This window comes from Myxocyprinus asiaticus, chromosome 34 (genome assembly GCF_019703515.2).
Source record: "Myxocyprinus asiaticus isolate MX2 ecotype Aquarium Trade chromosome 34, UBuf_Myxa_2, whole genome shotgun sequence".
Lineage (NCBI taxonomy): Eukaryota > Metazoa > Chordata > Actinopteri > Cypriniformes > Catostomidae > Myxocyprinus > Myxocyprinus asiaticus.
Genome location: NC_059377.1, coordinates 22,585,639 through 22,613,322, shown reverse-complemented (window position 1 = coordinate 22,613,322; position 27,684 = coordinate 22,585,639). Strand labels below are relative to the sequence as shown.

Sequence of the window (27,684 nt, the reverse complement as noted above, 5' to 3'; positions counted from 1 at the left end):
ATGATGATGATGATGATGTCATCTGTGATATTACTGACATTATTCTCACGTCTCTCTGTAGTGAGGTGGGACAAACCAGCAGCAACTAACATTGCCAACATAAAACTTGCCTCCCGTAGATGTAATCAAATCATACATTATACAGTCCTAATGCATACAACAATTCCACAATGCCAGGCAACAACTGTTCCTTCCCCCCTCACAATGTTGTCCAATGAAGAGAAGGTCCATGTGCCCCTCTTTCCTTCCTCTATACCCTCCCCCCCACCCCTTCTCTCTCCCAGATGTTCTTATGCCCCAGTAGAGGGCTTGATTTAAGTGGATGGGCCCTTCACTGTGCCAGCCTCTTGTAGTCTAGGAGAAGTGTAGGCAGAGGCTGCCAAACATGCAGCTGCTTCACAATATCCAGGGAGACCAGGAGGACCTGCGTTGCCAGGACGACCCGCCTCACCTGCTGAACCCTGAGGTCCTCTCTCGCCTGGCCTACCGTTGCGGGCAACACCGTCAAGACCTGGAGGACCTGTGAGAGACCAGGACAAAACATGTTCAGCTATACTAGTTATTTGAAATTCCCTCAAATATGGTCAAATCTCATATCTGAAATAGATAGGTAAAGTTTGTCAAGACAAACTTTGAAGTTGGCTTGGCAAAGCCTTGTCTGAAAGTGGTAAACTCATTTTTAAGTTTGGTGGATATACAGACATACTGTAAGGCAAACAGAAAACTAGCAAGATAGATAGTCAGATAAACTGTCAGATAGATAGCGAGCAAGAGAGAGAGAGAGAGCAACTTTAAGCAGATTAAAGACTTTTTGTGGGTTTGTTTACATTTGAATTTTTGGCATTTTTTGGAGTTTGAATTAAAGAGTATTCCGTTGGCCCATATGAACATTCCGTCAAAGTTTATGGGATTTTATCTGATTTTTGATCGTCTGCTATGCGAAAACTGTAAGACCGATAAGTTAGAAAAGACATACGCTGCGTCCAAATATTCGTACTTCCCTACTATATAGTATGCCAAAAACAGTATGCCAATGGAGTAGTATGTCTGAATTCTCAGTATTCAGTATTTCAAACAGTAAGCTAGAAATACCTGGATGACCTATTACTTTTGGCGAGATTTTGAAGTGCGGATTGACTGGGGACTTTATGATCCCATAATCCCAGACAGCTCTTTTCAACTGTAAGTGATATATGTACCAATAAAGTTGTTTCTTGTGCTTAAATGGTGCTTGTTTATCAAAACTAAAGTAGTTTACGTGGTTGTTGTTATTACATCATATATTCAGGACTCGGGCCAATACCCATATCCTGGGAAGAAGTATGTCCAGAATCTATTTATACTACTCGCATGCATACTTAAAGAACGTAATGTTTTACCCGCCGAGAATTGCGTCCTTCATTAAATACAGCACATACTCTGACAGTATGTGGTGTCAGACGCAGGGATATAGCTTAAAAGCTCTAGGAGGAGTTAGTGTTACACCCTGTTTACACCGGATGCGAGCATCGTGTCACGTGAAAAGCAGTAGAACCTATTCTAATCAATGGAAGCATCTGATGCGCACGTTATGTCACACAAACAGTAAACGGGTATCCTGTTCCATTTTGTGCTGCACGTGCTGGCGTTACTACTGCCACACAAATAAATGGTTTAGAACGTTCGAGTCGATGTGTCCAGAGTAGACCTCAAGCCGTTGCACCGCATCAACAGACACCTGGTTTAGACAGGGTGTTCGAAATTTTGGCCTCAGTTTAGAGATTTTGACAAAAACCCTAAACAAAGTTTATAGAATAACAGTATGTTGGCTTCGTCAAGTCAACATAACAATTAAAAGACAACTAGATTGGTAAAGTTTGTCAAAACAACTTTGATGTTGGCTTTACAAAGACAAGAAAAAGAGAGGGATTGTTTGGATTTGAATTTTTTTGGAAAAACCTTAAACCATGTCTGTAGAATAACAGTATGTTGGCTTTGTCAAGCCAACATAATGAAAAGTGGACATCCTGTCACCATAGCAGGAGGTGGCATGGAAATCGGAGACGGGCCACTCTTATTCATTAAAAATGAATAGGAGAAATTTCAACACTGAATATGGAGGCTGTAGGAATGAATTACCTGTTTTTGTTTTCCCCTCTAGAATGTGCAAGCACATTAGTTGGACAAAGAAATGTAATCTTGACAGACAGTTGTGAACATTTTGGTAGATTTCAAGTTGATGTACTATACTTGGATGACTAGAAAATAGTTGTCTGGGGGCGTTGCATAGATTGTGTTGAAGCAGAGTGAACTTGACTTAAAGTGAATTTATGGCAAGTTAATAAACTCACAGGTACACTTTGAACTTACCTTGCAGTCCAGGTGGTCCTGGCTGGCCTGGGTGTGGTCGACCAGGATCTCCTCTCTCTCCCTTTGCACCCCTCTTCCCTAAAAAAACAAAAAATGGGCAGAGGATGTAGATGACATTTAGTTATGTTGCCTATTATTATCTTCTTAAAAGCAAGAATTAGATTTGATAGACATGCAGAGTTGCTTTACCTTTAAGGCCAGTGTTGCCTATCTGGCCTGGGCCCCCGATCATGCCAGGAATGCCACGGGCGCCAGTTAGTCCATGAGGACCCTGAGGTCCTGGAGAACCTGGTGGTCCTGGAGGACCTGGAGGACCCATCACACCTGCTCCGCCCAGTACCGCTCTCTTAGCACTAACCGCAACAGCAGCTAACCTTTCTGTCAAGGGTTAGAACAACATGAAAATGGTGAGTTCAGACTTGCTGGAAAGAACAGTTTTTCCATGCTGGTCCAGGCTGATGTATGCTGTCTAGTGTCGTTTCATAGTGGTCTAGCTGGTGTACCAGTATAGCCCATCTTTTTACCAGCACGCTTAAGAGGTGAAGTTGGTGTACTGAGGAAGTCTTGCAGGTTAAGCTACTTAAGGTGCTGTAAGCATTTGTGTGTGTGTGTGTGTGTGTGTGTGTGTGTGTGTGTGTGTGTGCGTGCGTGTGTGTGTGTGTGTGTGTGTGTGTGTGTGTGTGTGTGTGTGTGAAATGGCACAGATGTCAATGACGGTGTCCTGAAATATCACACCTTTTTCTGTGACAGCCCTAGACTCTGTGAAGTCCTAAAAAGCAAGTGATTGTGGGTTGCTGTCATATTCTTTGTTTAGCTAGTCAGAAGACTTAGTGCTTTCTGCCCATCAATCAGTTTGCATTTTCACAGGGCAGCCCATTAATGAAAAGTAGGATGTTGAGAGTGTGGTTGTTTGATAGGATCATTCAAGTTAAACGCCATATTCAGCTTCACAAGCAGTTGTAAGTTGTTAGCAAAAAGCTAAATTGCTACCATTGCTAATGACAGCTTTGACAACACTGAGATGATATGCTGGTGCTCCCCTGCTCCGTCTCTGATTACAACTGCCTCAGTGGTATCTTTGGAGAACAAGGTTTTGGAAAGAAGGGGCGTGTCTTATTCAGTGGCTAAGGTGCAGTTCACACCAAATGTGTGTTTGCATCCATCCGCTGGGTTTTTCAATTGTTTTCCTGTGTAAACATGCGCTAGGTAGATGTCTTTGACCATTGTGCTACGCCTCGCAGGAACGCCACTTTTTTAGACACCATGTCAAGTTAAAAAGAACGTAAACTGTTAAAAACTTGTCTCTAGACACCTGCCTTCTGCTCTATTTGTAGCACTGCATCTAGCTTTTTTTAGCACAAATACGTGTCCTGTGTGAATGGTCCCAATGTCTGACTGAAGTTCCAGAATGGCTAACATCATTTACAGCACCTTTAAGATGCCTAGTGAGGACATCAGCGTGCCATACTGATGTGCTGGTTTTTTCAGCAGGGAGTTATGCAATATAAAAGGGATTATGTAAGTCGGTTTTCAATAAATGCCTTGTATAGTGGTCAGGGTCAGAGCAATCAAACCCTGAAAAGAAACCCTGCAAACAGTGCAGAACCATAGCATAGAGTAGCTTACAAGCACATTTCATAGTGTGTCCTGCATCACTGGGTAAATATTAAGATAAAACCCAGGGCTGGACAACAGTGTCAGTCGTTCATCTGTTGACCAGTTCTCAAGATGTCACAGTGGCCAAATCTCCACATCTAATCTGCCTCCCTGAATGGAATAGACTGGAAAGCCCCCTGTCCCTTCAGTCTGTGTGTGTGGGTATGTAAAAGCGATTGTGTGTTTGCAATAGGAGGCTGACAAAAAGGCAGAGGTATTACATTATAAAATGGTAGGAGCCAACAAGGGTTATCATGGGCCAGTTCAGGTCATATCTAGCAAAATAGAAGGCCAGAGAGCAGAGACTGACAATCCCTGAGAAAACAGAACTGTTTGGAGGAAGTCAATTTTGAGCTGTAGATAATTAGCTGCAGACTACACAGTCTGCAGTGTTTGGCAGGAAAGCTGTCCCTGAGGGGTTATGAGTTTCACATTAATACATCTCTATGGATGAAATGTGCAATGTGGATTTATCTCTATAGATTACAGCTGCCCTCTTTTTGACACACTGATTGCAGCCAACTTGGATGGCAGTCGTGTGTAATCTTGTGTTTATAGAAAGAAAAAGTGTAGTTATGGTATTCACCTTGAAGCATCTTCAGGACCACGTCAATGATGTGCTGATCTGAAAAATCACGACCCTGGGAAGGGATATCAAAACAAAGGGAGAAGCATAAGAATGAGGAAATATAGGAAACACAATTTCTAAATATATTCTTCAAATGTTTTACATTGTGCTGAGTACTGCATGCCCACTGCAGCCTGTATGACTGATGCAACACTTTAGCTTTGTTGTATAGAGGCATAAAATGGAACATTCTAGCAACCAGTATTATTATAGTTTGACATGTCGGTTAAAATATACAGTGGCCCTTAAAAGTATGCGGACACTTAAGCCACACTATACACACAGTAATACAAATACAAACTATCAAATCAAGTGGCATGCATTTCAAAGCAGGATGGCACCAGGTAAAAAAATGTAATTGCAAAAAGGGCTAAGACAAGTGATGTTAGTTCTGAGAAAATGTCTTGCATGATTTGTTTACCAATGCCACTTGGTTTAAAATGTAGTTCTCTAATGTAAAGAAATTCAGACAATTTAAGTGTCACTTTAAGGTCTGAAAACATTTTGGGGCCACTGAGGTTGGAAACACTTTATGGAGATTTCTTGATATTGGACACTCACAGCCGTTCCCTGTATTCCGGGCATCCCTGGAATGCCTCTTTCTCCAGTAAGGCCACGTGGGCCAGGTAGGCCTGCGGGACCCTGGTCTCCAGGTTTACCAGGATCTCCAGTGGGGCCATTTCTCCCTTGATCACCCGTCACACCTTGCTGTGATAAAGAATGCAAAAAAACAATATTGTCTTAGACTTGAGGATCATGCTGAAGGCAAATGTTAAAGGTGAAGTATGTAATTTCTGCACCAACAAAAGCACCAGACGGAATTGCAAAAACAAACTAGATTCTTACTTTTTTTGAAGAAGAAGAAAATGTGAGTGGTCAGTGCAAAATTTAGCACTACACTGTTGGAGTTGGCCTGATATTTCCCAGTATTTGCCAAGGTATTGTTAGGGATTGTTCACATCAAACAAATTAAAGGGAGTTCACCCAAAAATCTCAGCTCTGTAGGTCCTTACAATGCAGGTGAATGGTGGCCAGAACTTTTAAGTTCCAAAAAGCATATAAAGGCAGCATAAAAGTAATCCACATGACTCCAGTGGTATAATCTATATCTTCAGAAGCGATATGATAAGTGTGGGTGAGAAACAGATAAATGTTTAAGCCATTTTTTACTATAAATCTCCACTTTCACTTCACATTCTTCTGCTTTTGTTTTTGGCGATTCACATTCTTTGTGCATATTGCCAACTACTGGGCAAGGAGGAGAATTTATAGTAAAAAGGAATTAAATATTGATCTGTTTCTCATATGGATCATATGGATTTCTTTTATGCTGCCTTTATATGCTTTTTGGATCTTTAAAGTTCTGGCCACCATTCACTTGCATTGTACGGACCTACAGAGCTGAGATATTCTTCTAAAAATCTTTGTTTGTGTTTTGCGTAGTAGCAGCATGTTTTTTAGACGCTGTCAGGTTACAAAGAACGTCAAATTTTAAAGCACATCTCGAGACACCTGCGTTCTGTTATATTCATTGTGCTGTGCTGTGTCGTGCGTTTAAGAACAAGTCAATTAATGCTTACAGAATGTTTACCAGGGCGTTGCTGGGGTAATCTGGGTGGTTGCTAGGCAGTTGCTAAGGTGTTGTTAGTGGTTGCTAGGGCATGGTAAGGCAGCTGCTTACTGGACCATGTCAAAAGAACCCACCCAATTTTAGATTATGTTGTGGCACCTACAGTAGACATGGCTATGAGCCCTCAGTCAATGTAAGTCTAGGGATGCCTTACTTATACACTCACTGAGCATTTTATTAGGAACACCTGTACACCTACTTATGCATGCGATTATCTAATCAGCCAAAGTTCACATCAACCATCAGAATGGGGAAAAAAATATGATCTCAGTGATTTCGACCGTGGCATGATTGTTGGTGCCATGCGGGCTGGTTTTGAGTATTTCTGAAACTGCTGATCTCCTGGGATTTTCACCCACAACAGTCTCTAGAGTTTACTTAAAATGGTGCCAAAAAACAAAAAAACATCTAATTGATGAGAGAGGTCAATGGAGTATGGCCAGACTGGTTCGAGCTACAGTAACTCAGATAACCACTCTGTACAATTGTAGTGAGCAGAATAGCATCTCAGAATACACAACACATTGAACCTTGAGGCGGATGTGCCTCAACAGCAAAAGACCATGTCGGGAACATTATTAGGACCATGGTGTTCCTAATAAAATGCTCAGTAAGTGTAGCTGTCTTTGCAAAATAAACAAGGATAGAAGAAAGCATTTTAACATCAATAAATGTCACATCCTGCCCCAATTACAATAAAACCACAAAGACTAAATCAAGCTAAATGTGTGTATCATGGTCTGTGTTATTCATGCTGTCCTTACCTGTCCCTTGGGGCCAGGCTCACCAGACTGTCCCTGTTAGATGGAGAGACATGATTTTAAAATGAACAGAAGTCTTCTGGAAGCAATCCATTAAATATCAGTCTTCAGACTACAGCCTTATTTACCTTCTCTCCTTTCTCTCCAGCCAATCCCTCTACACCAGGATCACCCTGTGAAGGAAGCAGGTTAGATCCATCAGTGTACCTTGACCAGTTATCTTTTATGATGTGCACTATGATATATGGCTCCCATTTATCTCCATAAATATGGGTATGTACTGTACTTATCTGAGGGTGTACTCACAATGTCTCCCTTTGCTCCTACTTTGCCTTGAAATCCCTGTAAGTAGATGCAATTGTACATCAGTTATCTCTCAGTGTCAAACCTAATGGGTAAGGTGCAGGGAATTTAGTGTGGGTAATATCGGTAAAATAATTACATTTTACTGTATACTCTCAAAGCACACTAAATCAACAGGCTTTTTACTACCAACATTCAATGTATTAAACGACAAGGGGATATCTTAGATTAAAGGACAACAAACATTAAAGTGTCCATAAGAGAATATTTCATGTTGAATTGAGGGGTGTTATTGGAAAACTTGGACATGAAATATCTACTGTAAGAGTTACAGTGCAAGATGTCCTCTATTGGAAAGACATTGCAGCATGGAGTCAAAACATGAGTGAAGACTGCCACCACGTGGCCATGTGGTCATACTTCAACACTGTAATAGTTTAAACAGGATAGTTCACCCAATAATTAAAATAGTGTCATCATTTTCTCACCCTCAGGTTGTTCCAAACCCATATGACTCTCTTCTTTCTTCTGTGGAACACAAAAGGAGATGTTAGGCAGTATGTTCATTCTCAATCACCATTCACTGAATGCTCCATACAATGAGTGTGAACTTTTCACTGTCATAGTATGGAAAAAAAGATGCAGTGAAAGTGAATGGTGACTGAGGCTGTCATCCTGTGTAACATTTCCTTTGATGTTCTATAGAAGAAAGAAAGTCATACAGGTTTAGAACAAGATGGTGAGTTTTACAGCATTTATTAATCTCTGTTAATGTTAGTTGATAAAAATAGAATTGTTCATTGTTAGTTCATAGTGCATTAGCTAACGTTAACAAATACAACTTTTGGTTTAAAAATGTTATTACTATATGTTTAAATTAACATTAACCAAGATTAATAAATGCTGAAAAAGTATTGTCCATTGTTAGTTCATGTTAACTAATGTTGTTAACGAATGTAACTTATTGGAAAGAGTTACTGTTTGTTCATGCATGTATATTTATGTGGACACAAACACAAACCTTGTCACCCTTCGTTCCGGGTAGACCCTGAGCCCCTGGCACACCCATAGGCCCCCTTTCTCCCTTACTCCCCTGTTAGCAAATAGGGAAACATACAGGGTGTGTGAAGTATTACAGTAAAATCGATTTAATTGTGTTCACATATCTTACATGGTTCCCACACCTTTTGTCCAGTGAATTTCCATGACTTTTTCATTCATTCATGATGACTAGATAAGGATTTTAAGAATAATTTGTATAGAGGTTGCACTCACAAAGAGCAATTTCTAACTGCTTATGATATTATGAGATTTTGATCTCTAATCGAATCCATGACTGTTCTATTATTTAAAAATTATACAGTATATATTAATTTCCATGACGTTTTTAAACCTGTACATCACAATTTTACAATTACTTCCAGATATTTACTTATTCTCTTGACTGTGCGAACCCTGATTATAACATAGCAGAAAAATTTTTGCAATGAAAATTATGAAGAAACTTACAGGCAAGCCAACAATACCAGAAGGCCCAACTGGACCTCTTTCTCCCCTGTCACCCTATCAAAGGAGATAAAATGATAAGAAGGAGCATGTCAATCAATAACGTCAATAAAATATGTAAAATGCCAATATTGGTAAAGGAGGCATTATGTAAGGATGGCAAACTCACCTTTGGTCCTGGGACTCCCTCCATGCCAGCTTCACCTGGAGGACCAGGCTCTCCCTGAGAAAGTAAGAAGAGAATGAAAAGAAATAGATACCAGGAGAAATTAGATGCTGAGAAGCCACAACAGATCCTAAAGAGTACTTTACAATGGCCTTAAAGAATATGACATACTTGAGGTCCTGGAGCACCTTGCATTCCCATCCAGCCTCTGGGCCCTGGCTCACCCTAAACACAAAAAGAATGACTGTCATTAAACACGTTTCAAACAAAACAGGTAGTCCCACCCCGGACTTGTGCTATTGGTTTGGCCAGTGTTGCTATGTCTGGCCCACTCGGGCCACTTAAAACATCTTTAATAGGCTTGATATGACTGGAGTCTTCATCTAATTCTAATGTAAGTATACATGATTTTAAGCATATTTTTCAAAGTAAATATGGCTTTTAGGGGTAAAAAAAAAATGTGAATGAGGAAAATATTACTGAGTGCACCTTTAAACTGTTCATACATACGGTCCTGACCACTGGCACAGTATCAATACACATTCAGAACATCAAACAATTGTTTATAGTTTTAATATTGTATCTACAAAAACATGCATATCGAAAACTGAAAAATATTTGCATGATCTCACCTTAACTCCCAATTCACCCTTGGCTCCTGGGATTCCAGGCAAACCCTAAAAAAATTAGAAAAATTGTATGAAGAATAAATGGAGTGACCCCTGTAGACCTCTGTGGAGGGCTTTATGTCCGTCCCCTACTTTGTGCTGATATCAGAACAAGGCTGCAATAACTCATCCTGTTAGTGAAGACTCCTGTATTATGCCTTGTGCAGGTACGCTGTGATGTTTTGTAACATAACCAGCATGCTCCATTGCCCCAAGTCGCCAGGATAGTCACGTTTGATGATGATGAATTGTTAGCGGTAGCAATTTCATGGTGGTTTAAGCTCCAAAATAACGAGGGCAAGAGTGTCACACCGGGTCTATACCCAGAAAAATGCACTGAACTTTTCCTTTTTTTTTTTTTTTAATTAATAATCCTTATTTAACAAAGGGAAAGCAATGGACTCTGAGAGTATATGAGGAACATGTGGATGTGTGTTCTTCACACATATAATGTTGATAAATACTATAGGATATGGAAGGGATAATGAAGTATGAAATTGATGGAAAAGGAATTTCACTTACAGGATCCCCCTGGTGACCAGGAGCACCTGGTCTTCCATTCTGTCCTGGAGCACCCTAGAGAAAGACAAGAGAGGTTACAAGAGAGTTTTCATTAATTCATAACTGTTTTATAAAATTAAAGTGTTTGCCATTCATCTCAATGACAAAAAGTGTCCCACTTTACCTGTATTCACCCTACTGCATTCAAGTAGTTTTGAATAATGAACTCTAAACTGTGTCATTGACCAATGTCCCATGTAACCGATATTCTGCATTGCTGTGCTAATTTCATGACTCTGGTATCACTCCACATTCTCATTCTTCTCCATAACCCCAACCATTTTCCTATCCCTTTTATCTTGCTAACCTTTACCCAACACAGATCAATGTTTCATATTCATTTATTTACAGTATTTATATATTTTGTAGCTAGTTGTGTAATACGCAGGATAATGTACAGTCAGCCGGTCAGTATCACAAAAAGACACCTCAAGAGTGATCCATGATCTTGATTACCATCATTTTTAATTTGCGATAATAACTGACTGTACATTATCCTTTACCTACTGTCTGTCATATTATGTGTCCCTTTGAATGATGATAGCTGCCATCCAAACTGATTAAAGACCTTTCAGTTTTTCAGTCATTACCTTTATTCCTGGGATGCCAGGTGTGCCATCTTTTCCATCAATTCCTGGAAGACCCTGGCAATACACATTAAACAAATTATTAAGAACATATGTTGCAGAGTTTAACCCTCAAAAAATAATTTCAGTGGATATGTTTTAAAGTGAGACTGTAATATAAGAAAAAGAGCAGGATTTTCACTTACATTCTCTCCCTTCTTTCCAACCGCTCCCTGAGGCCCTCTTATACCACGTTCTCCCTACAAAGGAAACAACAGTTATTCATTAATGGTACATCAGATGGATGGATGGACATGAATAAAATAACTCAGTTTTCTAACACTTACCATGTCACCTTTATCACCAGGCTCTCCAGGTGGTCCTTGGGGTCCTTCCTCACCCTGCATTGCATAATAAGTGTCAATATTGTGTCTTCTTCTTTCAATTATAACAATTAAATGTAATCAAACAACACATGCAGACTTACAGGGCGTCCGGGGATGCCAACTGGTCCGGCAATGCCTTTATAACCACGGGGTCCCTGTGACAAAGCATGTAGAGCACTTATAAATTTATACCGATGGTAGAACATAAAAGAACATAGAAGTTATTACAATCATTTTGTGGAGATCTGGCATGCTAAAAATGTAGCTGAAGTTGTGCAGTGTTTATATTGAGTCCACTGAGCTTTTCAGAGTACAATAAAATAAATTTATGCAAATCGATCCGAATGTACAATTCTGTGGGAAGAATAAAATGTACGAAAATTATAAGTTTTTGCTTATTTAGCTAATAAAGTTTAAATGTCATATAGCCTGGAAAACAGAATGTGTATTATTTATAGTCATGTCTAGAAGCCTACGACAGAAGAGCTGTTGCCCTCTTTGTTGCTCTATAACACCTATTTGGCATCACCTATATTTAAGTATTTTCTATAGCTAATCAGGCCAGTCAAAATCATATTTAGTCCAAGTGTAAAGTGATAACATAATATTATGAGAATGAGTGACTCACCGTCTCGCCTTTGGGCCCCACCATTCCTGGATACCCTCTCAAACCTTGTGGACCCTGTGATGATGGAGAAAGGCAGACATTTTACTCAATGAAAGATCAAAGAGACTTAAAGTTACTTATAAAATCACTTGCTATGATGTAACAAAGAGTCTTAAATTTGCATATTGACTAGGAACGAAAGACAAGCCGGAACAGAAATAAATACATTACTGGAGGGCCTGGTATTCCTTGTTCCCCAGAGATTCCGACATCACCCTTTGAACCCTAAAGACAAAAAGAAGTAAACAAGGATTAGGCTTATCCCTAAAGACCCCATTAAATGGTTTGGTAAGTGTAATTCATTTTCTGTGTTGTCATATTTCCTACATTTCCATTTATTTTTTTATTTGTATTTATTTTTTTGTTTAAAAGGACTTGTTTGGTTGACAAAAAGAAGCTATTAGTTTATGTCACAGCCAGCTGCTAGTTGCTATTGCTAGCAAGGGGTCAGGATTTGGCTGGTTAGCATAGGCTAGTTAAACTTTCCTAACATCTAACCATAGCTTAAACTTTGGTCATATACAATACATTAATATTCAGTATGACCTTAAAGACAGAAATACTATACATTTGAAATCTGTATATTTGCTAAAAGGTAATTTTGTCAGCTTTTAGGGGTATATTAGCATATAAAACTAGCATATATGGCCTGAAAGCTAACAGACATGGAGTAAAAGCCACAAATGTCCAATTGTAAATTTATGGGGTCTATTCAATTCATCTAAATAAATTAATAAATAAAAAATCATGTACATTCCATCCTGTCTATTCTCTAACGTTGTGTTCACTTTTGAGATCATTATTCATCATTTGTGACTGTTTAATATGTACGAAAAATTTGGTTATGCACTTCTTAAAACATGGGAACATGTCCTGAATTTGACAGTTGTGCTCTGCATTACAATCAAATCCACTACTCCCTGTAGTCCATCCTAATGTCCTTGTGGGTCTCATTAAATCCGATTAAGTACCTGGCAGCCCCCATTTCCTTTCATCAGGGTCAATGTGTTCTGTCTTGAGTTTCGCACCCAGATTAGTGGAAGTTATATGCCTTGTGGGGCTTCATTAGCTCATAATCCTACCCTACTGGTGTACTGTGCGGGTTTATGCTTTGCAAGAGATACTAGGGGACCTGAAAGCATGATCTAGCTGATTAATAAACATTGCTTAATTAGCTTGCCAACCAAATCAGCATGTCATCTTTTTGTTGTACTCTGAATGTACTCATGCAAATATTGTATACTGCAGATCTTTTATGCTTGATACAGCACGCAAAACAGAGTGATCGCACTGTGAATTCTGTGACAGTAGTTTGAAAGTCTTGTTGCTGAAATTCAAACTACTGCCACCAGTGGTCGAAACTGGAAGAGTTGTTGAACGTTTTGCCACATGTGAGCTCCAGTTTCAGGGTGAAATGTCCACAGAGTGGCACCAAAAGTGAGTTGTACTTTTAGTTGTAAATTATGTAATACAGTCAACAGAAATGCATATTTTATTAACTCTACCCAGAGACTGTTTAGCCAGAGATGGTCCACTTGTATTAAAATGAATAGGAGAAATTGGAACACCCAATATGGCAGGTGTAGAACAGGAAGTCCCACCTCACCTTTTAGATAGAGACATTGCTTGTCAGTTAACTCGAGAACATGCATGCAAATTACCTGGACCAGTCTGAAAAATATAATTTTTTAGCGTGATCTGAGCTAAAGAAGTTGCAATTAATGATACAATTGTTGTACGATTTTACTACTGATTTGAAATATGTTATTTGATCGTAATCTTGACCAACCATTTTGGTGATTTCTGTCTTTCCCCATTCAAGTAGATAGGATCTGTACTTTTAATGCCGCTTGTATCCATAACAAATAGCTGCCCGGGAGCGTTCCCAAGATGGCCACTGAGTGGATTGAATTGCCTTGAAAGGGATTTTGCTCTATCCCCTTACCTAAACCTCAACCTTATATCTAACCATCATTGTAGTAAAAGTGTCATTTTAGAGCGAAAATGCAACCTCCAAGTCACATTCACTATTTTTTATGTGAACAAGATTATTTCCTGGTTTCCAGGGGACCAGAACTAGTGTCTCTGAGGTTGCTCATGCAATGTGCATCAGTAGCACCACAGGGAAAGTTTAACACATTTTAACTGATGCAAAAATGTCTGATGGAGGGTGCTGCTTGTCAGTTATTCAGCAAAATGGGGTTGATTTCAGGGTATATGAACATTTTGGATGCAACATTTCTCTTGTGATCATTTTGCATGACTTTTGAAAAGACATCAAAAGTATCACTTCAACTTGTAATATTCTTTTTACTGTGAGTTGTATTGCAAGTTTATGAGCTGTTTAATTTATTTTCATTTTATTTTTTACAGATAGGATTATGTAATTTACCTCTCTCCTTTCTTCCACCAGAAAAATGTATATATAAATATATTTAATGACCAGATAGAAAAACATACCAATTTTCCAATGCTTCCTGCATCTCCCAGTACACCAGCACGACCCTTATGTCCCTGTAAGGAAAAATTATTTCACGATCAGTCATTAAATTGTACCACACAGTAAAATGTCTTATTAAATGGATAGTTCCAGTCCTGGATGCAGATTGGTCAATACCCTACAACATCCTTCCAGACATGCTGAAATACACAATAAGGCTAGCTGCTGTATATCGCTGCACAGAACCCATAGTTCAGTTATCATTTACACATAAGAGACTATATGATGGCGGAAGGATGGCACTTAATTTATTTGCTTTCTATAAATAATATTTTAATGAAAATGTATCCTTAATATTTTTATTATTTAATATATTGTATTAGTAGTAACCATTTTATAAAAGCAATAAGACATAAGGCTGTGCAATATTTTGAATATATATAGTGTCTTATGCCTAACATGACTATGTTCATACAGCATGGCCTCTCATAACTTTTTGCTTAAATATAGGCTATCACAGTCACTCTGCTCCATAGAAATAGGAATTACAAACCTTCACTCCCTGTAGTCCCTGAGGACCCTTTGGCCCAGGTGGACAATTGGTTGGACACTAGAGCACAAAATGATTACATTGTATTTAAGTATAAAACTCAGTTTCCAAATCTCATGATCACTTTTAACAGAACAAAGGCAAAACAATCACTGTCAGATCTATTTAACACAAGCCATCACAGCTGAGTGCAAAAAGTGCAGAGTAGGCTTGGATTTATTTTAGATCTCAGACCAGCGGCCACTAATTACAGTAAATGGATGATAAGGATTGATCCAGACTGTACTGGGCTCCAGCTGGGCGCAGTGCTGGAGAACCAGTCAAGCAATCTGCCACGTGATTTCCCTAATGCTGAGCAGCAGACTCCTGGCAGGCTGGCCACTGATCACAGCCCTGGGACTCACTCTGGCTCTTGATACAGAGAGGTGCTAACGGGCAAAAGCCTTTGATGTCACCCATTTAATGAAGCTCATTAAGAAAATCTATGAACACTGAGATCAATAAGGGGCAGGCAAGGTCTAACAGGGCAACCCGGGAGAGAAACTAAATACAAAAAAGGTTAGATTCTGAGAGGACAAAAAAATAAAACAAAGTATATAAAAATAAAGCAAAAGAATTTTAGGGCATAAATTTGTGCAGTTTGTAAGAATGGTAACAGTAGGCAAATCAAAGGACTATGTGTATTGATGTAAGACAAGACAAAATATAACATCACAGAGCATGCAAAACTATGTTGTTTGCAATTAAAGAAATATACAGAGAAAGTTGATGTGTTTACATTTTCATTATGCCACCTGGGGGAAATATTACAGAAAATGATGAACTATTAGAGTTGGCGAATAGAAATAATGTACTGACATTAGGTCAACGTAAACTCAATTATTTCTATTTACCAAAAGCCAAACTCAGAATGAGTAAAGAATATAATTGTGCAAAGCACAAAAGTCCAGAGCAGATGAAAGAGTAAGAAGTTTGTAAAAGACCGCAATATATAACTGTACACTGAACAAAGAATCACAATTATGACCCAGATGCCGATAAAATTTCACATTTCAATGCTCCTGCATGCCCCCTATGAATATCATGTAGAAATCACCTTACCTGGAAGTCAGCACTGCCCTCCTCTAAACCCAAAAACTTTCCTGGCGGACCCTGAAAATGACAGAGAGATAAAGAATCTGAGAAAGCGGATATTGATGCAGTTGTCTAGGAAGAAATGAAATATGTTTGTAGAGTTTATTCATTATGAAGGAAAAGTGTTCTGAAGCAGATCTCAAATGGGTGCCTTCGAGAAATGAAATGAAATAAAGCAGAAAATGAAATAAAACACATGCCCAGAAATGCTTTAGTAATAAGATGAGATGTAATTTTCCACTATTCTGACACTGATTTATTATAAGCCCCACAACTTTATTCACAGATTTGAGTTATGTGGTTTCACTTGAGAAGACTGCATTTCAAAATGAAGCTAAGACATTACTGTGAAACATTACTGGGACTTACAGGCTTGCCTGGTGGTCCGGGTAATCCTGAAGGTCCAGAACTTCCCATAACGCCCTGTGTGATGAGAAATTGGAGTGAATGTAGGCATCTATTCAGTGGTCCATTTAATTACATGGGTTTACATGAGAGAAATTCTGTGATGTTTTCCCCTATATTACTATAATAATAGGTTAAAACACAACCAAAACAGTTGTCTTAGTTAGTAACAATGGATATGTCTCAACAACATTCTTAACCAGGCAATAATTGCATGATGTTATGTTATTATGAAGATGCATAGAGTAAGACCCACCTTTGGCCCAGTAGGCCCAATTTGTCCAGGAAGCCCAATGGGGCCTGGTGCTCCCTGTAATCAGATAATGAAGAGTGAAATTAGATGCTTGTTTATTAGACAACTTGTACCACTTTTAATTTGTAACAATGTCAAATCTATGAATAGAAGAAACCTCTGAGGGCCAAGTTCTACAGAGAGATGTACTTCTTAAAGTTTTGTAAGGTCTGCATTGCAAAAGCCTTTAGTACATGCAAAAAAGATTTCCAAAAACAGCAAGCAGTAAGAAGTATTTATGTGCAGAAATCACTATCTAAACCTGTTCTTGACATCCATTTGTGGTTTAAAGTCAACATAAAATACAATATAAATAATATAATATAAAAATGTAATAACTTGTTCTGCCTCTGAAATGACTTTGCCAACCTCACCAACTATTTGTCTATGGCTGTGTCTGAAAGCTTAGGCAGCTGCCTTGATGCCTTAGTGCCCAGTCAGGCAATGACTTCACAGGCAGCAATTTACATATGAAGGTATCTCGTAAGGACACTGGCTTCGGACAGCCTTCCAAGGGATCATAATGTCATGTCTAATGATCTAAAACTATTTCGCTTTAGAGATAACCGAGATAATATTTAGAAACTATAAAGCTTATTTCTCACTAGAAATTGAGTCATAATTTGAAAAAAAGAAAGAAAAACACATTTATATTTATAACATTTATAAACTAATTACTGCTTTTACCCGCTTCATCAGACGCTGTGTTTATTTCAACCAACCAGCAAACTGCATACACAGGATATCAGGAAAGGCTTCGAAGGCAGGATATATGCTGCCTTTAAAAACTGAACAGATGAAGGCATCTATCTCAGTAGACTGGATGTAACACAAATACTGGATTTGGACGTGCCTTTGGTTGTCCCTATATACAGCTTTCAAAGGCTGCAATTTTCATCTTTCAGAAACAGTCTAGGCAAGAACCACTTTTCATGATCCAACAATTTTCAATGGATACAATCAAGTCGCCCTAATTTTCACTCTGAAATAAGTCATGTTTCAAAAGTACAATGGGTTGAGAATGGCATTTTACATGTACTTTAGGAGTCAGATTGACATGGGTTACTTACAGGAAGTCCAGGCAGTCCAGGTCCCTGAAGGGAGAAATAAAAAAATGATTAGCAACATAACATTACTTCATACACTGGATGATATAACAGTTTTTAAAATCATTTTGGGATTTTTAAAATAGAAGGCAGGGCAGTTTTTATTTCTTGTACGTTAGCTTCACCTGGTGAATAGTTAGAGTAACCACAAGTGGTGATCCTGAAGTGAGCATTATTTCTTAAAGGTCCTGATATACTTCATAAGAAATTGAAGGACGAACAGGTGTGATGTCATTTGGAACTAAATCTGACTAAAAATAATGTGTTTTTGAGATCGTTTCGGTGGTTCGTAACAGCATGCCTGGGCAAACTTTTTGGAAAATGTCTTACCAGCTGCTAAACACCTTCTTGCTGCCATTGGTCCATGTCATCGGTAGGTGTGACCTGGAGCTCCACCTACCTTGAGGCCGGCAGCTAATTCCCGTTTACGGCATTCAGTCAGACAAGATCAGCAACATAAACACACCGGCCTGCAGTTATTAGCAAGCTGGTGCAAATTTACCAACATCTGTACGGTCGATGCTTAGAGACATTTTCCAAGAACATGTCATGTGTTTTTTGTTTAATTAGTCTAGAAAAGGAGTCAAATCTACTCAAAAACTCTCAAGTGCCCATTCACTCATGTGCCATTTGTAGTAAAAGCTATTCACACATCTGCCCATAGTAAGATATCTTATCATCATTCTTTTGTCTGTATTCTTCCCATCAACACTCTTTTACAGTATACACCAATCTTTGCAGTTGTATCAGTGTCATCATAAATTATAATAACAGAGTGTAATCGGTGCATATTATGGCCACGTATAGCGTGTTAGCGCATTAGCGTCATGAATTCAGAACGTAAAAGAGACAAATTGAGCATTTTCTACTGCATATATATTACTTTAATCATCATCTAGTGCTTAAAAAAGCATCTTTTACTAATCTAGTGTGAATTCTACTCATCGAATAAGGCATAAAGTCATTGACAACACATTTTAATGTCACATTAGTTAAGGTTTCACTGAGTGTCCTATTTAAATTTATTTCTAAATGCCTCCCACCACGGTGTGGCGGGTGTCTGAATGTTCGCAAACTGTATATCGTTGCTCGACTGTTTCGAACTTCTTTTTACCCCTGAACAAAGAACGAAGAAGAACTTCTCTGGAAGTATATCAGGCCTTAAAAGTTATAATGAAAGATTAAAATATATTTTTAAGTTTAATGTTGAGAAAATATTTTGGAATTTATGTTAATAAGTAACAGCATTATTTTGTATTTGAGTAAAGGATTGCATACATTTCGGAAAGGACTTTTTATGTGTGGTACTGTTTTTGGAGAGACAGAAAGGTTCTGTTGAAGTTCTGTTCAGCAGGGAACTTAGAGAATAAAGACAGAGAAAAGTATTGGGAAAGAACTCGGCCATGTCCAGGGGCCCCAAAGCACCCACACACAATTATTACAACAGCATAGTCATAACATATTTGTTATACTTACAGGTCGTCCTGGTGGCCCAGTAGGTCCTGGCTGACCCTGTGAAAATCAATAATAAATGATGCAGGATTAGTTGTTTATCCATATCAAGAATAACATTGAATAAAACATTTTTAAGTTAGTCATAATATCTTCAATATGCACTCATGATATTCTTTTCAGTCATTCTCTTATAGTGTCGTTTATTCAGCATCAAAGGATATTTTCCGGTCTTGTGCTTTTGCAGGGAAAAAACATGCAGTGTTTATGTTGGTTTGCCAAGTAACAAACCTCATGAATATACATTTGGTGTGCATCCATAAAGCAAACTAAAATATTGTTTCCTCACCTTTGGTCCAGGATTACCACGAGGGCCCCTATCACCCTTAGCCCCGATCAAACCCTGCATCAATAACAAGGGGGTAATTATTTATATGGAATTATTCAATGGGTTTTGTTAAGACCTCTAAGATGATTTGTAGGTACAGTTTAAGCAGGTGATTTACTGTATAAAAAGTAGACTTTAAATAATGTTTTCTATAATGTATGCCTTCTGAATCAATAATAATTTCAATAATATTGAAAACTACCACAGATGTAGTGAAACTTGGACCATTTCCGAAATGAGAGAAATTTACATTTCCAGTTAAAGAGGGAAACAAGGGATTGGCATTCCACAGCAGATTAGCTGGTAAATCCAATAAGAAATGTTTGCTTCTTAGCATGTGACCGAGAAAGTCTTGCCCATTAAGTCCAGCATCTCACTCCAACACTTACACAGAGTGCAGGTGTTAATAATTTTACCAGAACATGATTCGAAATCAGTCTTTTATAAATAATTTTATACAAAATGTGAGATTAAGCACCTCTCTTCTATGTTTCATAAGAAATATGAGAACATTAAATTATGCTGAATAATAAATTAATATTATATTTCATTTCCAAACATGTGCTTAGTCTTTTTAGTTTCTCACTTTGCATAGTAAAACAATACAAAAATATGGGGTTAAACCTATGAGATCACAGCCAATCTATTGCTCAAATAAAAAATGCACTTTGTCAGAAAAATGCTGTTTGTCCAGCTGATCTACAGCCCTGTGTCCACAGCATTCCTAAAATTTTAGTATGTTCTAGTTGTTTGTTTCCCCAGTCAACTGGATGTTTTTTTTTTTTTTTTTTTTTTTCTGAAGAGTTTTCACCACTCATCCAAGTGGCTTCATTAGACTGATGGTAGAGTCTACATTTAACCTACTTATCTACTCACATTAACATCACAAAACTCATTAATTGTTGGATTCATTGCAGAAATGGACATTACTGAATTAGGTGAACTGGGGTGAAATTAGGAGTAACTCACATCAATACCATCCTCCCCTGGAGGTCCATCAGGCCCAGGCTCACCAGGTTCTCCTTTTTGACCCTGTAAATAGATTGACACATGACTATGTGAACACTCGTCACAAGCTATACCAAACACCAAAAGGAATAATGTAAATTGATTCCTAAAAAAGATTTAGCACAAAGTGATAAAAGCATATATTTTACCAGATTAAGCAGGTATTTTAACTGATAAAGTATATAGACAACACCCTTGTATAATCCAATATGAATAAACACAAATTATCATTCATGGTGACCACTTACTGCTGGGCCAGGTGGACCAGGAGGACCCTTATCACCCTGTAGAGTGGGGGGGAAAAAATAATATTAGCAAAGATGGACTGGGAGACAGAGAAGCAAAGATTGCTATCCACTGCAAATATGTAAATTAGTATAAACTAGAGAGGTTTGTCAAGAGGCTTGAAAAAGCCTAGTCTGAAAGTTTATTGATAGATAGATAGAATGCTTAGCAAGGCATTGCTAACATGTTTTAGCATGTTGCTAGCATGTTTTAGTATGTTGCTTTGCTAGGCTATGCTTTTGAATTTGGTTGCAAGGCAGTTACCAGGGTGATACTAACAAGGCCCCTTGCTAGCCTGAGTCAAATGACCCATACTGGAAGTCTCTATGATATTCTGGTGCTGAGATATGTGTTTTGATACTCAGTTGCTAGGGTGACCCCATCCAGTTGCTAGGCTGTTGCTAGGGTGATACTATCAAGGCTCCTTGCTAGACTGAGTCAAATGGCCCATACTGGAAGTCTCTATGATATTCTGGTGCAGAGATATGTGTTTTGCTACTTTGTTACTAGGGTGAGCTCATTTGATTGCTATGCAGTTAGCAAGATAATACTCAAAAGGCTACTTGCTAGCCTGAGTCAAATGAACGAAATCGGAAGTCTCTACAATGTTCTGGTGCAGAGATATTTGTTTTGTTACTTGGTTGCTAGGGTAACCCCATCTGGATGCTAGGCAGTTACCAGGGTGATACTCAAAACGCTCCTTGCCAACCTGAGTCAAATGAGCCAACCCGGAAGTGTTTACGATGTTCTGGTGCAGAGATTTGTATTTTGTTACTTTGTTGCTAGGGTGAGCTCAACTGGTTGCTAGGTAGTTACCAGGGTGATACTCAAAATGCTTCTAGCCAGCCTGAGTCAAATGAGCCAACACGGAAGTGTCTACGATGTTCTGATCCTGAGATACCCATCTAAGCAATTTTGAATGGAAGTCAATGGGGTTTGGTTGCTAGGGTGCTTTAAATGGTTGCTAGGGCATGGCTAAGTAGTTTCCATGATGATACTTGAAGGCTGATTGTTTTACTTGGGTGAGCAATCAGTTTTCAAGTATCATTATGGAAACTACTTAGCCACGCCCAGGGTTGGGGAGTAACGGAATACATGTAATGGGATTACATATTTAAAATACAAAATATAAGTAACTATATTCCACTACAGTTACAATTTAAATAATTGGTAATTAGAATACAGTTACATACAAAATGTATTTTGATTACTGAAGAGATTACTTTGCATTTTATTTTCATTTGTTTCATTTAATATTTATTCCTTTCAGATGGAAAACATTTATACATATAAATGATGCGATCCAAAGTGCATTTGAACAGCGGTGAAACACTTTCTTATGATGTGTTACACTCATACGAGCAGACAGAGAAGTAAGTTTGAAGTAAGTTTGGAGCAGAAGAAATATAAATAAACCTTGTGTAAATTGTCACCTTTATGCAAAGCTAAAATGCTATTTCTAGCCATTTTAAATGCACGTTACCAGGCACGATCAGATTTTGTTATCAAGAAAATACACATTGGATCATAATTTCTTTTTTTCTAGTAAGACCTTTGATATTAGGCAAAAATCATATTCTTGATAATTTTTGTATTGTTTTCCTGTAAAAATATATAAAAATCCTTAAAACAAGATCAATTAGATTTATCTTGTTTTAGAAACAACACAGCATAATATATTTAGGTTTTTCAGTGAATGTATTTTTAACATGTGTATTTCGTCTTACAGAACAGAGTTTTTATAGTCAAAACAAGTGAAAAAATCTATCAGTGCTGAAGAAGTAATCCAAAGTATTTAGAATACATTACTGATCTTGAGTAATCTAATGGAATATGTTACAAATGACATTTTACAGCATGTATTCTGTAATCTGTAGTGGAATACATTTCAAAAGTAACCCTCCCAACCCTGACCACGCCCTAGTGACCATTTAGAGCACCCTTGCAACCAAACCCCATTGACTTCCATTCAAAATCGCTTAGGTAGATATCTCCGTATCAGAATGTCGTTAAGACTTCATTGTTGGCTTGTATGACTCAGGACAGCAAGCAGCCTTCTTAGCATCACCCTGGCAACTGCCTAGCAACCACATGTGCTTACCCTAGCAACCCTATTGCAAAGCCCATATCTCTGCACCACAATATTTTTGAATGGAAATCAATGGGATTTGGTTGCTAGGGTGCTTTAAATGGTTGCTATGGCATAGTAGTTTCCAAGTGGATACTTGAAGACTGATTGCTCACCCAAGTAAAACAAGCCAACTCTCATGTCTCTAGGACATTCTGATCCGAAGATATCCCTCTCAGCCATTTTTAATGGAAGTCAAAAGGGCTGGTTGCTAGGGTGCTCTAAATGGTTGCTAGGGCATGGATAGCCAGTAACCAGAGTGATTCTTATTGGCTGCTTAATAACCTGACTGAAAAGAGTCAATCCCCAAGTCTCTACTACATTCTGTTCTGAAGATATCCTTCTGAGCAATTTTGAATGGAAGTCTATGGGGTGGTTGCTAGGGTGCCATAAATGGTTGCTAGGGCGTGGCTATGCCATTTCCAAGATGATACTTAAAGACTGATTGGTAGCTCGAGTGAAATGAGCCCACCCCCATGTCACTACGACATTCTGATTGGGAGATATGATCTGACAAATGTCTTGCATTGACTTGTCATATTAGGAAAAAAATTCCTTCCCATAGTACCCTATGGGACATTTTTAGATGGTTTTTCATAGCACAAGTGTCCTCAATAGGCCGGTTGTTTTGACAACTCATTTGTGAGTCTACTACAAATGGTTCGGGATGAGTTAGGTGCCGAAATAGTGTACGGAAGAACAATAATAAGTATGTGAGATTATAATAGTTATGCTTTGCTTCGCACGCACCACTAATAATATGTGAGATTATAATAGTGATGCTTTGCTTCGCATGCACCACTAATAATATGTGAGATTATAACAGTGATGCTTTGCTTCGCACGCACCACTAATAATATGTGAGATTATAATAGTGATGCTTTGCTTCGCACGCACCACTAATAATATGTGAGATTATAATAGTGATGCTTTGCTTCGCACGCACCACTAATAATATGTGAGATTATAATAGTGATGCTTTGCTTCGCACGCACCACTAATAATATGTGAGATTATAATAGTGCACCACTAATAATATGTGAGATTATAATAGTGATGCTTTGCTTCGCAAGCACAACTAATAATATGTGAGATTATAATAGTGATGCTTTGCTTCGCAAGCACAACTAATAATATGTGAGATTATAATAGTGATGCTTCGCAAGCACCTCTATAATATGTGAGATTATAATAGTGATGCTTTGCTTTGCAAGCACCACTAATAATGTGTGAGATTATAAGTGATGCTTTGCTTCGCACGCACCACTAATAATATGTGAGATTATAATAGTGATGCTCTGCTTCGCAAGCACCACTAATAATGTGTGAGATTATAATAGTGATACTTTGCTTCGCAAACACCACTAATAATGTGTGAGATTATAATAGTGATGCTTTGCTTTGCTTCGCAAGCACCACTAATAATATGTGAGATTATAATAGTGATGCTTTGTTTCACATCACCACTAATAATATGTGAGATTATAATAGTGATGCTTTGCTTCGCATCACCACTAATTAAGTGGTGCCGACTCACAAATGAGATTGTTTCACATCATCACTAATAATATGTGAGATTATAATAGTGATGCTTTGCTTCGCATCACCACTAATTAAGTTTAAATTGTAGATCAGTAGGTTGGCTTTGTCAAGCCAACATAATAATAAGCTTATATAGCAGCTCAGTAGGTTGGCTCTTTCAAGCCAACCTAACAAGTGAAACATTATGTGTGGATCTCGTACGTAATACAGTATGTATTACTCCGCCCACAAACAAGCTCCTCCTTAACCCTGATCCCTCTCTTCATAGGGTCAAACTTATTTTGTCTGTGTGTCAGATTTAGCATTCTAACTGGGAGGATATGCACACATCTCTCAGTAAATGCTGTACAAGTATTGTTCATTTGTAGTTCATGTTAACTAATGTTGTTAATTAATGTTAACAAACGGAACCTTATTGTGAAGTGTTACTAATGTAGGGATGTTAAGATTTGTTTAATTTAAACTTTAAATGGTCTATGCTATGGACCAGTTGACCTCATTTCATAGCTTGCTAAATGTACACACATCTTACAGTAAATCCTGTTTGGACTGTACGCTCACCTCAACTGTATCAAATAACTGACATCTCAGCAAGTAGAGACTTCTAACAGAACTCTTTTGTGTGATTATTTTTATTTCGAGTGCCCTCTGTTGGGAAGATTTTGGTACTGAAGATGAACATGGGGCCCATGAAACTAGGTGCACAATGACAGTCTTTGTACCGGCTCAATCGATGGTGCAGCCAGGCGGCTCAAATACTCACATCAATGCCATCGGCACCAGGAGTTCCAGCGGGGCCAGGGGGACCAGCAGGGCCCTGGGGTCCAGGTGGAGCTGTCTAAAATAAAACACACAAAAACAATTTCAGTTCCTTCACTCCTGAAACCTTGTACACTAATGATTAGCGATAGTCGCTTTAAATCTAAATCTAAACAAACAATGCAGAAAGCATACTAAATTTAACATTCACAAAAAAAGCAACATGAATGAGATTATTATGACATTTTATGTTGAGAGAAAAAAATGACATGTACTATGAAAGCAGCTAATGAAAAGTAGATGCATTTTTTGCTTTAATGAAAGTACATGGAAAATTAAAAACATGGTTTATAAAATTATTTTAATCTATTATCAGATATTAACCTCTAATAGATGTATTCCCCTGTAGTATGCATGTTCCAATATACAGTAGCTTAGGATAGTAATCAAACCAAAAGTCCTAAATCATATTGTCTCGTAATGTATTAGAAATCAAACATGTTTACTCAGACTTTATTGACAGTACATGGTTTGAGAAATAAATAAAAATGCTGAGGGTGGGCAATTAAGGCATGTGGGGTGGGAAAAGGGAGGCTGGTAATATTTACTCAGACCCTCCCCCATTCGACCTCAAAGATAAGTCTATTATTCAGAAATGACAACACCAAAAAAGAGTGCCTATCATATAGTTTCCCTTACATTTTATGCCTATGGAATGAGCTCCATGCAGATTGGGTTAAAAGTTATCTTTCCGAATGTAACAAATATGTGTTATTCTTCTGAGAGCAGTCTCAGGTTCTCTGTGTGTTTGAACAGTAACCACTGGCAGCAATGCACTCTAAATGGGCCCTTTGTAATCTCTACTTTTATTTTCCTTCTCTCTGTTTATCTTCCTAATGCTCACTTTCGACTTAATATTTTATTCAGTCAGTCTCCATATGTTCAGTAATTAGACGCAACTGTTAAAATAAAATGCTAGCATTGACTGAAGATACTACTAAAAACAAGGTCTTGATATCTAAACAGCAGTTCACCACCTGGGTCAGCTTGTAACCAAATTGACAGTCAATGAAAATCAAAAGGCTGTAGAGTCCAGCCAATTTGTGGATCTTATATAAATGGACAATATACCAAACTGGTCAACTAACTGTCTGAACTTTATCTTCAACAATGCACACAGCCTGTTCAGTATAATACTTCTTATATAACCTCTTTGCTGGGTTGCTTCATGACTGACAAACCAGTTCAGGTATAGAGAATCAAAACTTGGGTTTTAGAGGTTCAAAATAACTATCAGTCAACAAGCAAGATCTTCTATACTAAACAGAGTCAAGAACATCCAGCACCAACCAAAAGCAGATAACAGCATCCAACTCACCACTTGAGCTAAGGCCAAGCACAGCATCTCCAATAGGACCCAGCTTTTGAGGATGGTGAAGTATCTAGCCATGGCAAAGGATCGCAATTAGCTCTGTTCTCCTCAAAAATCAAAAGTCCCAGCAGTTCCTCGAACTTCCTCCACACCTTGCCACCCTCTCTCCTGGCTTCTCAGCCCAGGATGGTGGATTCCCAGGGAAAAGAAAAGGTGTGTGTATGTGAGTGTGTGCGTTTGTGCTGTCCAGGACAGGGAAGAAAAACAGTGGCAAGGACTTTAGGGGAGGAATGAGAGAGGTGTAGCCCAGCCCTACAGCCAGCCCCTGAGACCTCAGGGAGCTCAAAGAGCCCAACAAACTGAGGATCAAACAGACCTGAGAAGCCATCACCAGCACAGGAGGTGGAGACATGTCTTGATTGTCCATTCATGTTTAATCAACCAACAGAACTCTAGAATGTTTGTTCTTGAAGCATCTATGGCATCTGCAAACGGAACTAACTTGGCATTTTGACTCTTAATCAACTGGTCCCAAGGCAATCATTTACTCACCCTCTTGCCATCCCAGATGTGTATGATTTTCTTTCTTCTGCAGAACACAAACAAAGAATTTTAGAAGAATATCTCAGCTCTGTAGGTCCATACAATGCAAGTGAATGGTGGCCAAAGCTTTGAAGCTCCAAAAAGCACCTAAAGGCAGCATAAAAGTATTCTATACGACTGCAGTGGTTAAATCCATGTCTTCAGAAGCGATCTGATTAGTGTGGGTGAGAAACAAATACATTTTTAAATCCTTTTTGACAATAAATCTCCACTTTCACTTTTATTTCCACATTCTTCTTCTTTTGTTTTTGGTGATTCCCATTCTTTGTGAATATCGCCACCTACTGGAGGAGAATTTATAGTAAAAAAAAAAGAAAAGATAAAAAGACTTAAATATTTCTTTGTTTCTCAACCACAACTATTATATCCCTTC

The 27,684-nt window shown here is 38.3% G+C and overlaps 1 protein-coding gene across 1 annotated transcript; it reads right to left on the bottom strand.

Annotated features, from left to right (window-relative positions):
• Positions 1-276: 276 nt before the first annotated feature.
• LOC127425324 (collagen alpha-2(IX) chain-like) lies at positions 277-27,274 on the bottom strand. Its single transcript, XM_051671176.1, has 32 exons — positions 26,715-27,274; positions 25,341-25,415; positions 20,871-20,906; positions 20,584-20,646; positions 19,576-19,629; positions 19,251-19,286; positions 17,739-17,762; positions 16,633-16,686; positions 16,341-16,394; positions 15,939-15,989; positions 14,841-14,897; positions 14,308-14,361; positions 12,019-12,072; positions 11,809-11,862; positions 11,282-11,335; positions 11,142-11,195; positions 11,001-11,054; positions 10,819-10,872; positions 10,190-10,243; positions 9,632-9,676; positions 9,171-9,224; positions 9,003-9,056; positions 8,837-8,890; positions 8,349-8,420; positions 7,331-7,366; positions 7,153-7,197; positions 7,028-7,060; positions 5,195-5,341; positions 4,592-4,646; positions 2,539-2,727; positions 2,350-2,427; positions 277-520 (listed from the first exon to the last, which is right to left on the bottom strand). Exons 1-32 carry the CDS (start codon positions 26,784-26,786, stop codon positions 315-317), a joined length of 2,076 nt encoding a protein of 691 aa, XP_051527136.1. The 5' UTR covers positions 26,787-27,274; the 3' UTR covers positions 277-314.
• Positions 27,275-27,684: the final 410 nt, after the last annotated feature.

Coding starts and splice junctions, on each gene's coding strand:
- LOC127425324 (XM_051671176.1), bottom strand. CDS start 26,786: ATGGCTAGATACTTCACCATCCTCAAAAGCTGGGTCCTATTGGAGATG. Junction 20,647..20,870: donor CTGGTCCACCTGGCCCAGCA/GTAAGTGGTCAC, acceptor ATCTATTTACAG/GGTCAAAAAGGAGAACCTGG. Junction 11,055..11,141: donor CTGGTGATAAAGGTGACATG/GTAAGTGTTAGA, acceptor TTTCCTTTGTAG/GGAGAACGTGGTATAAGAGG.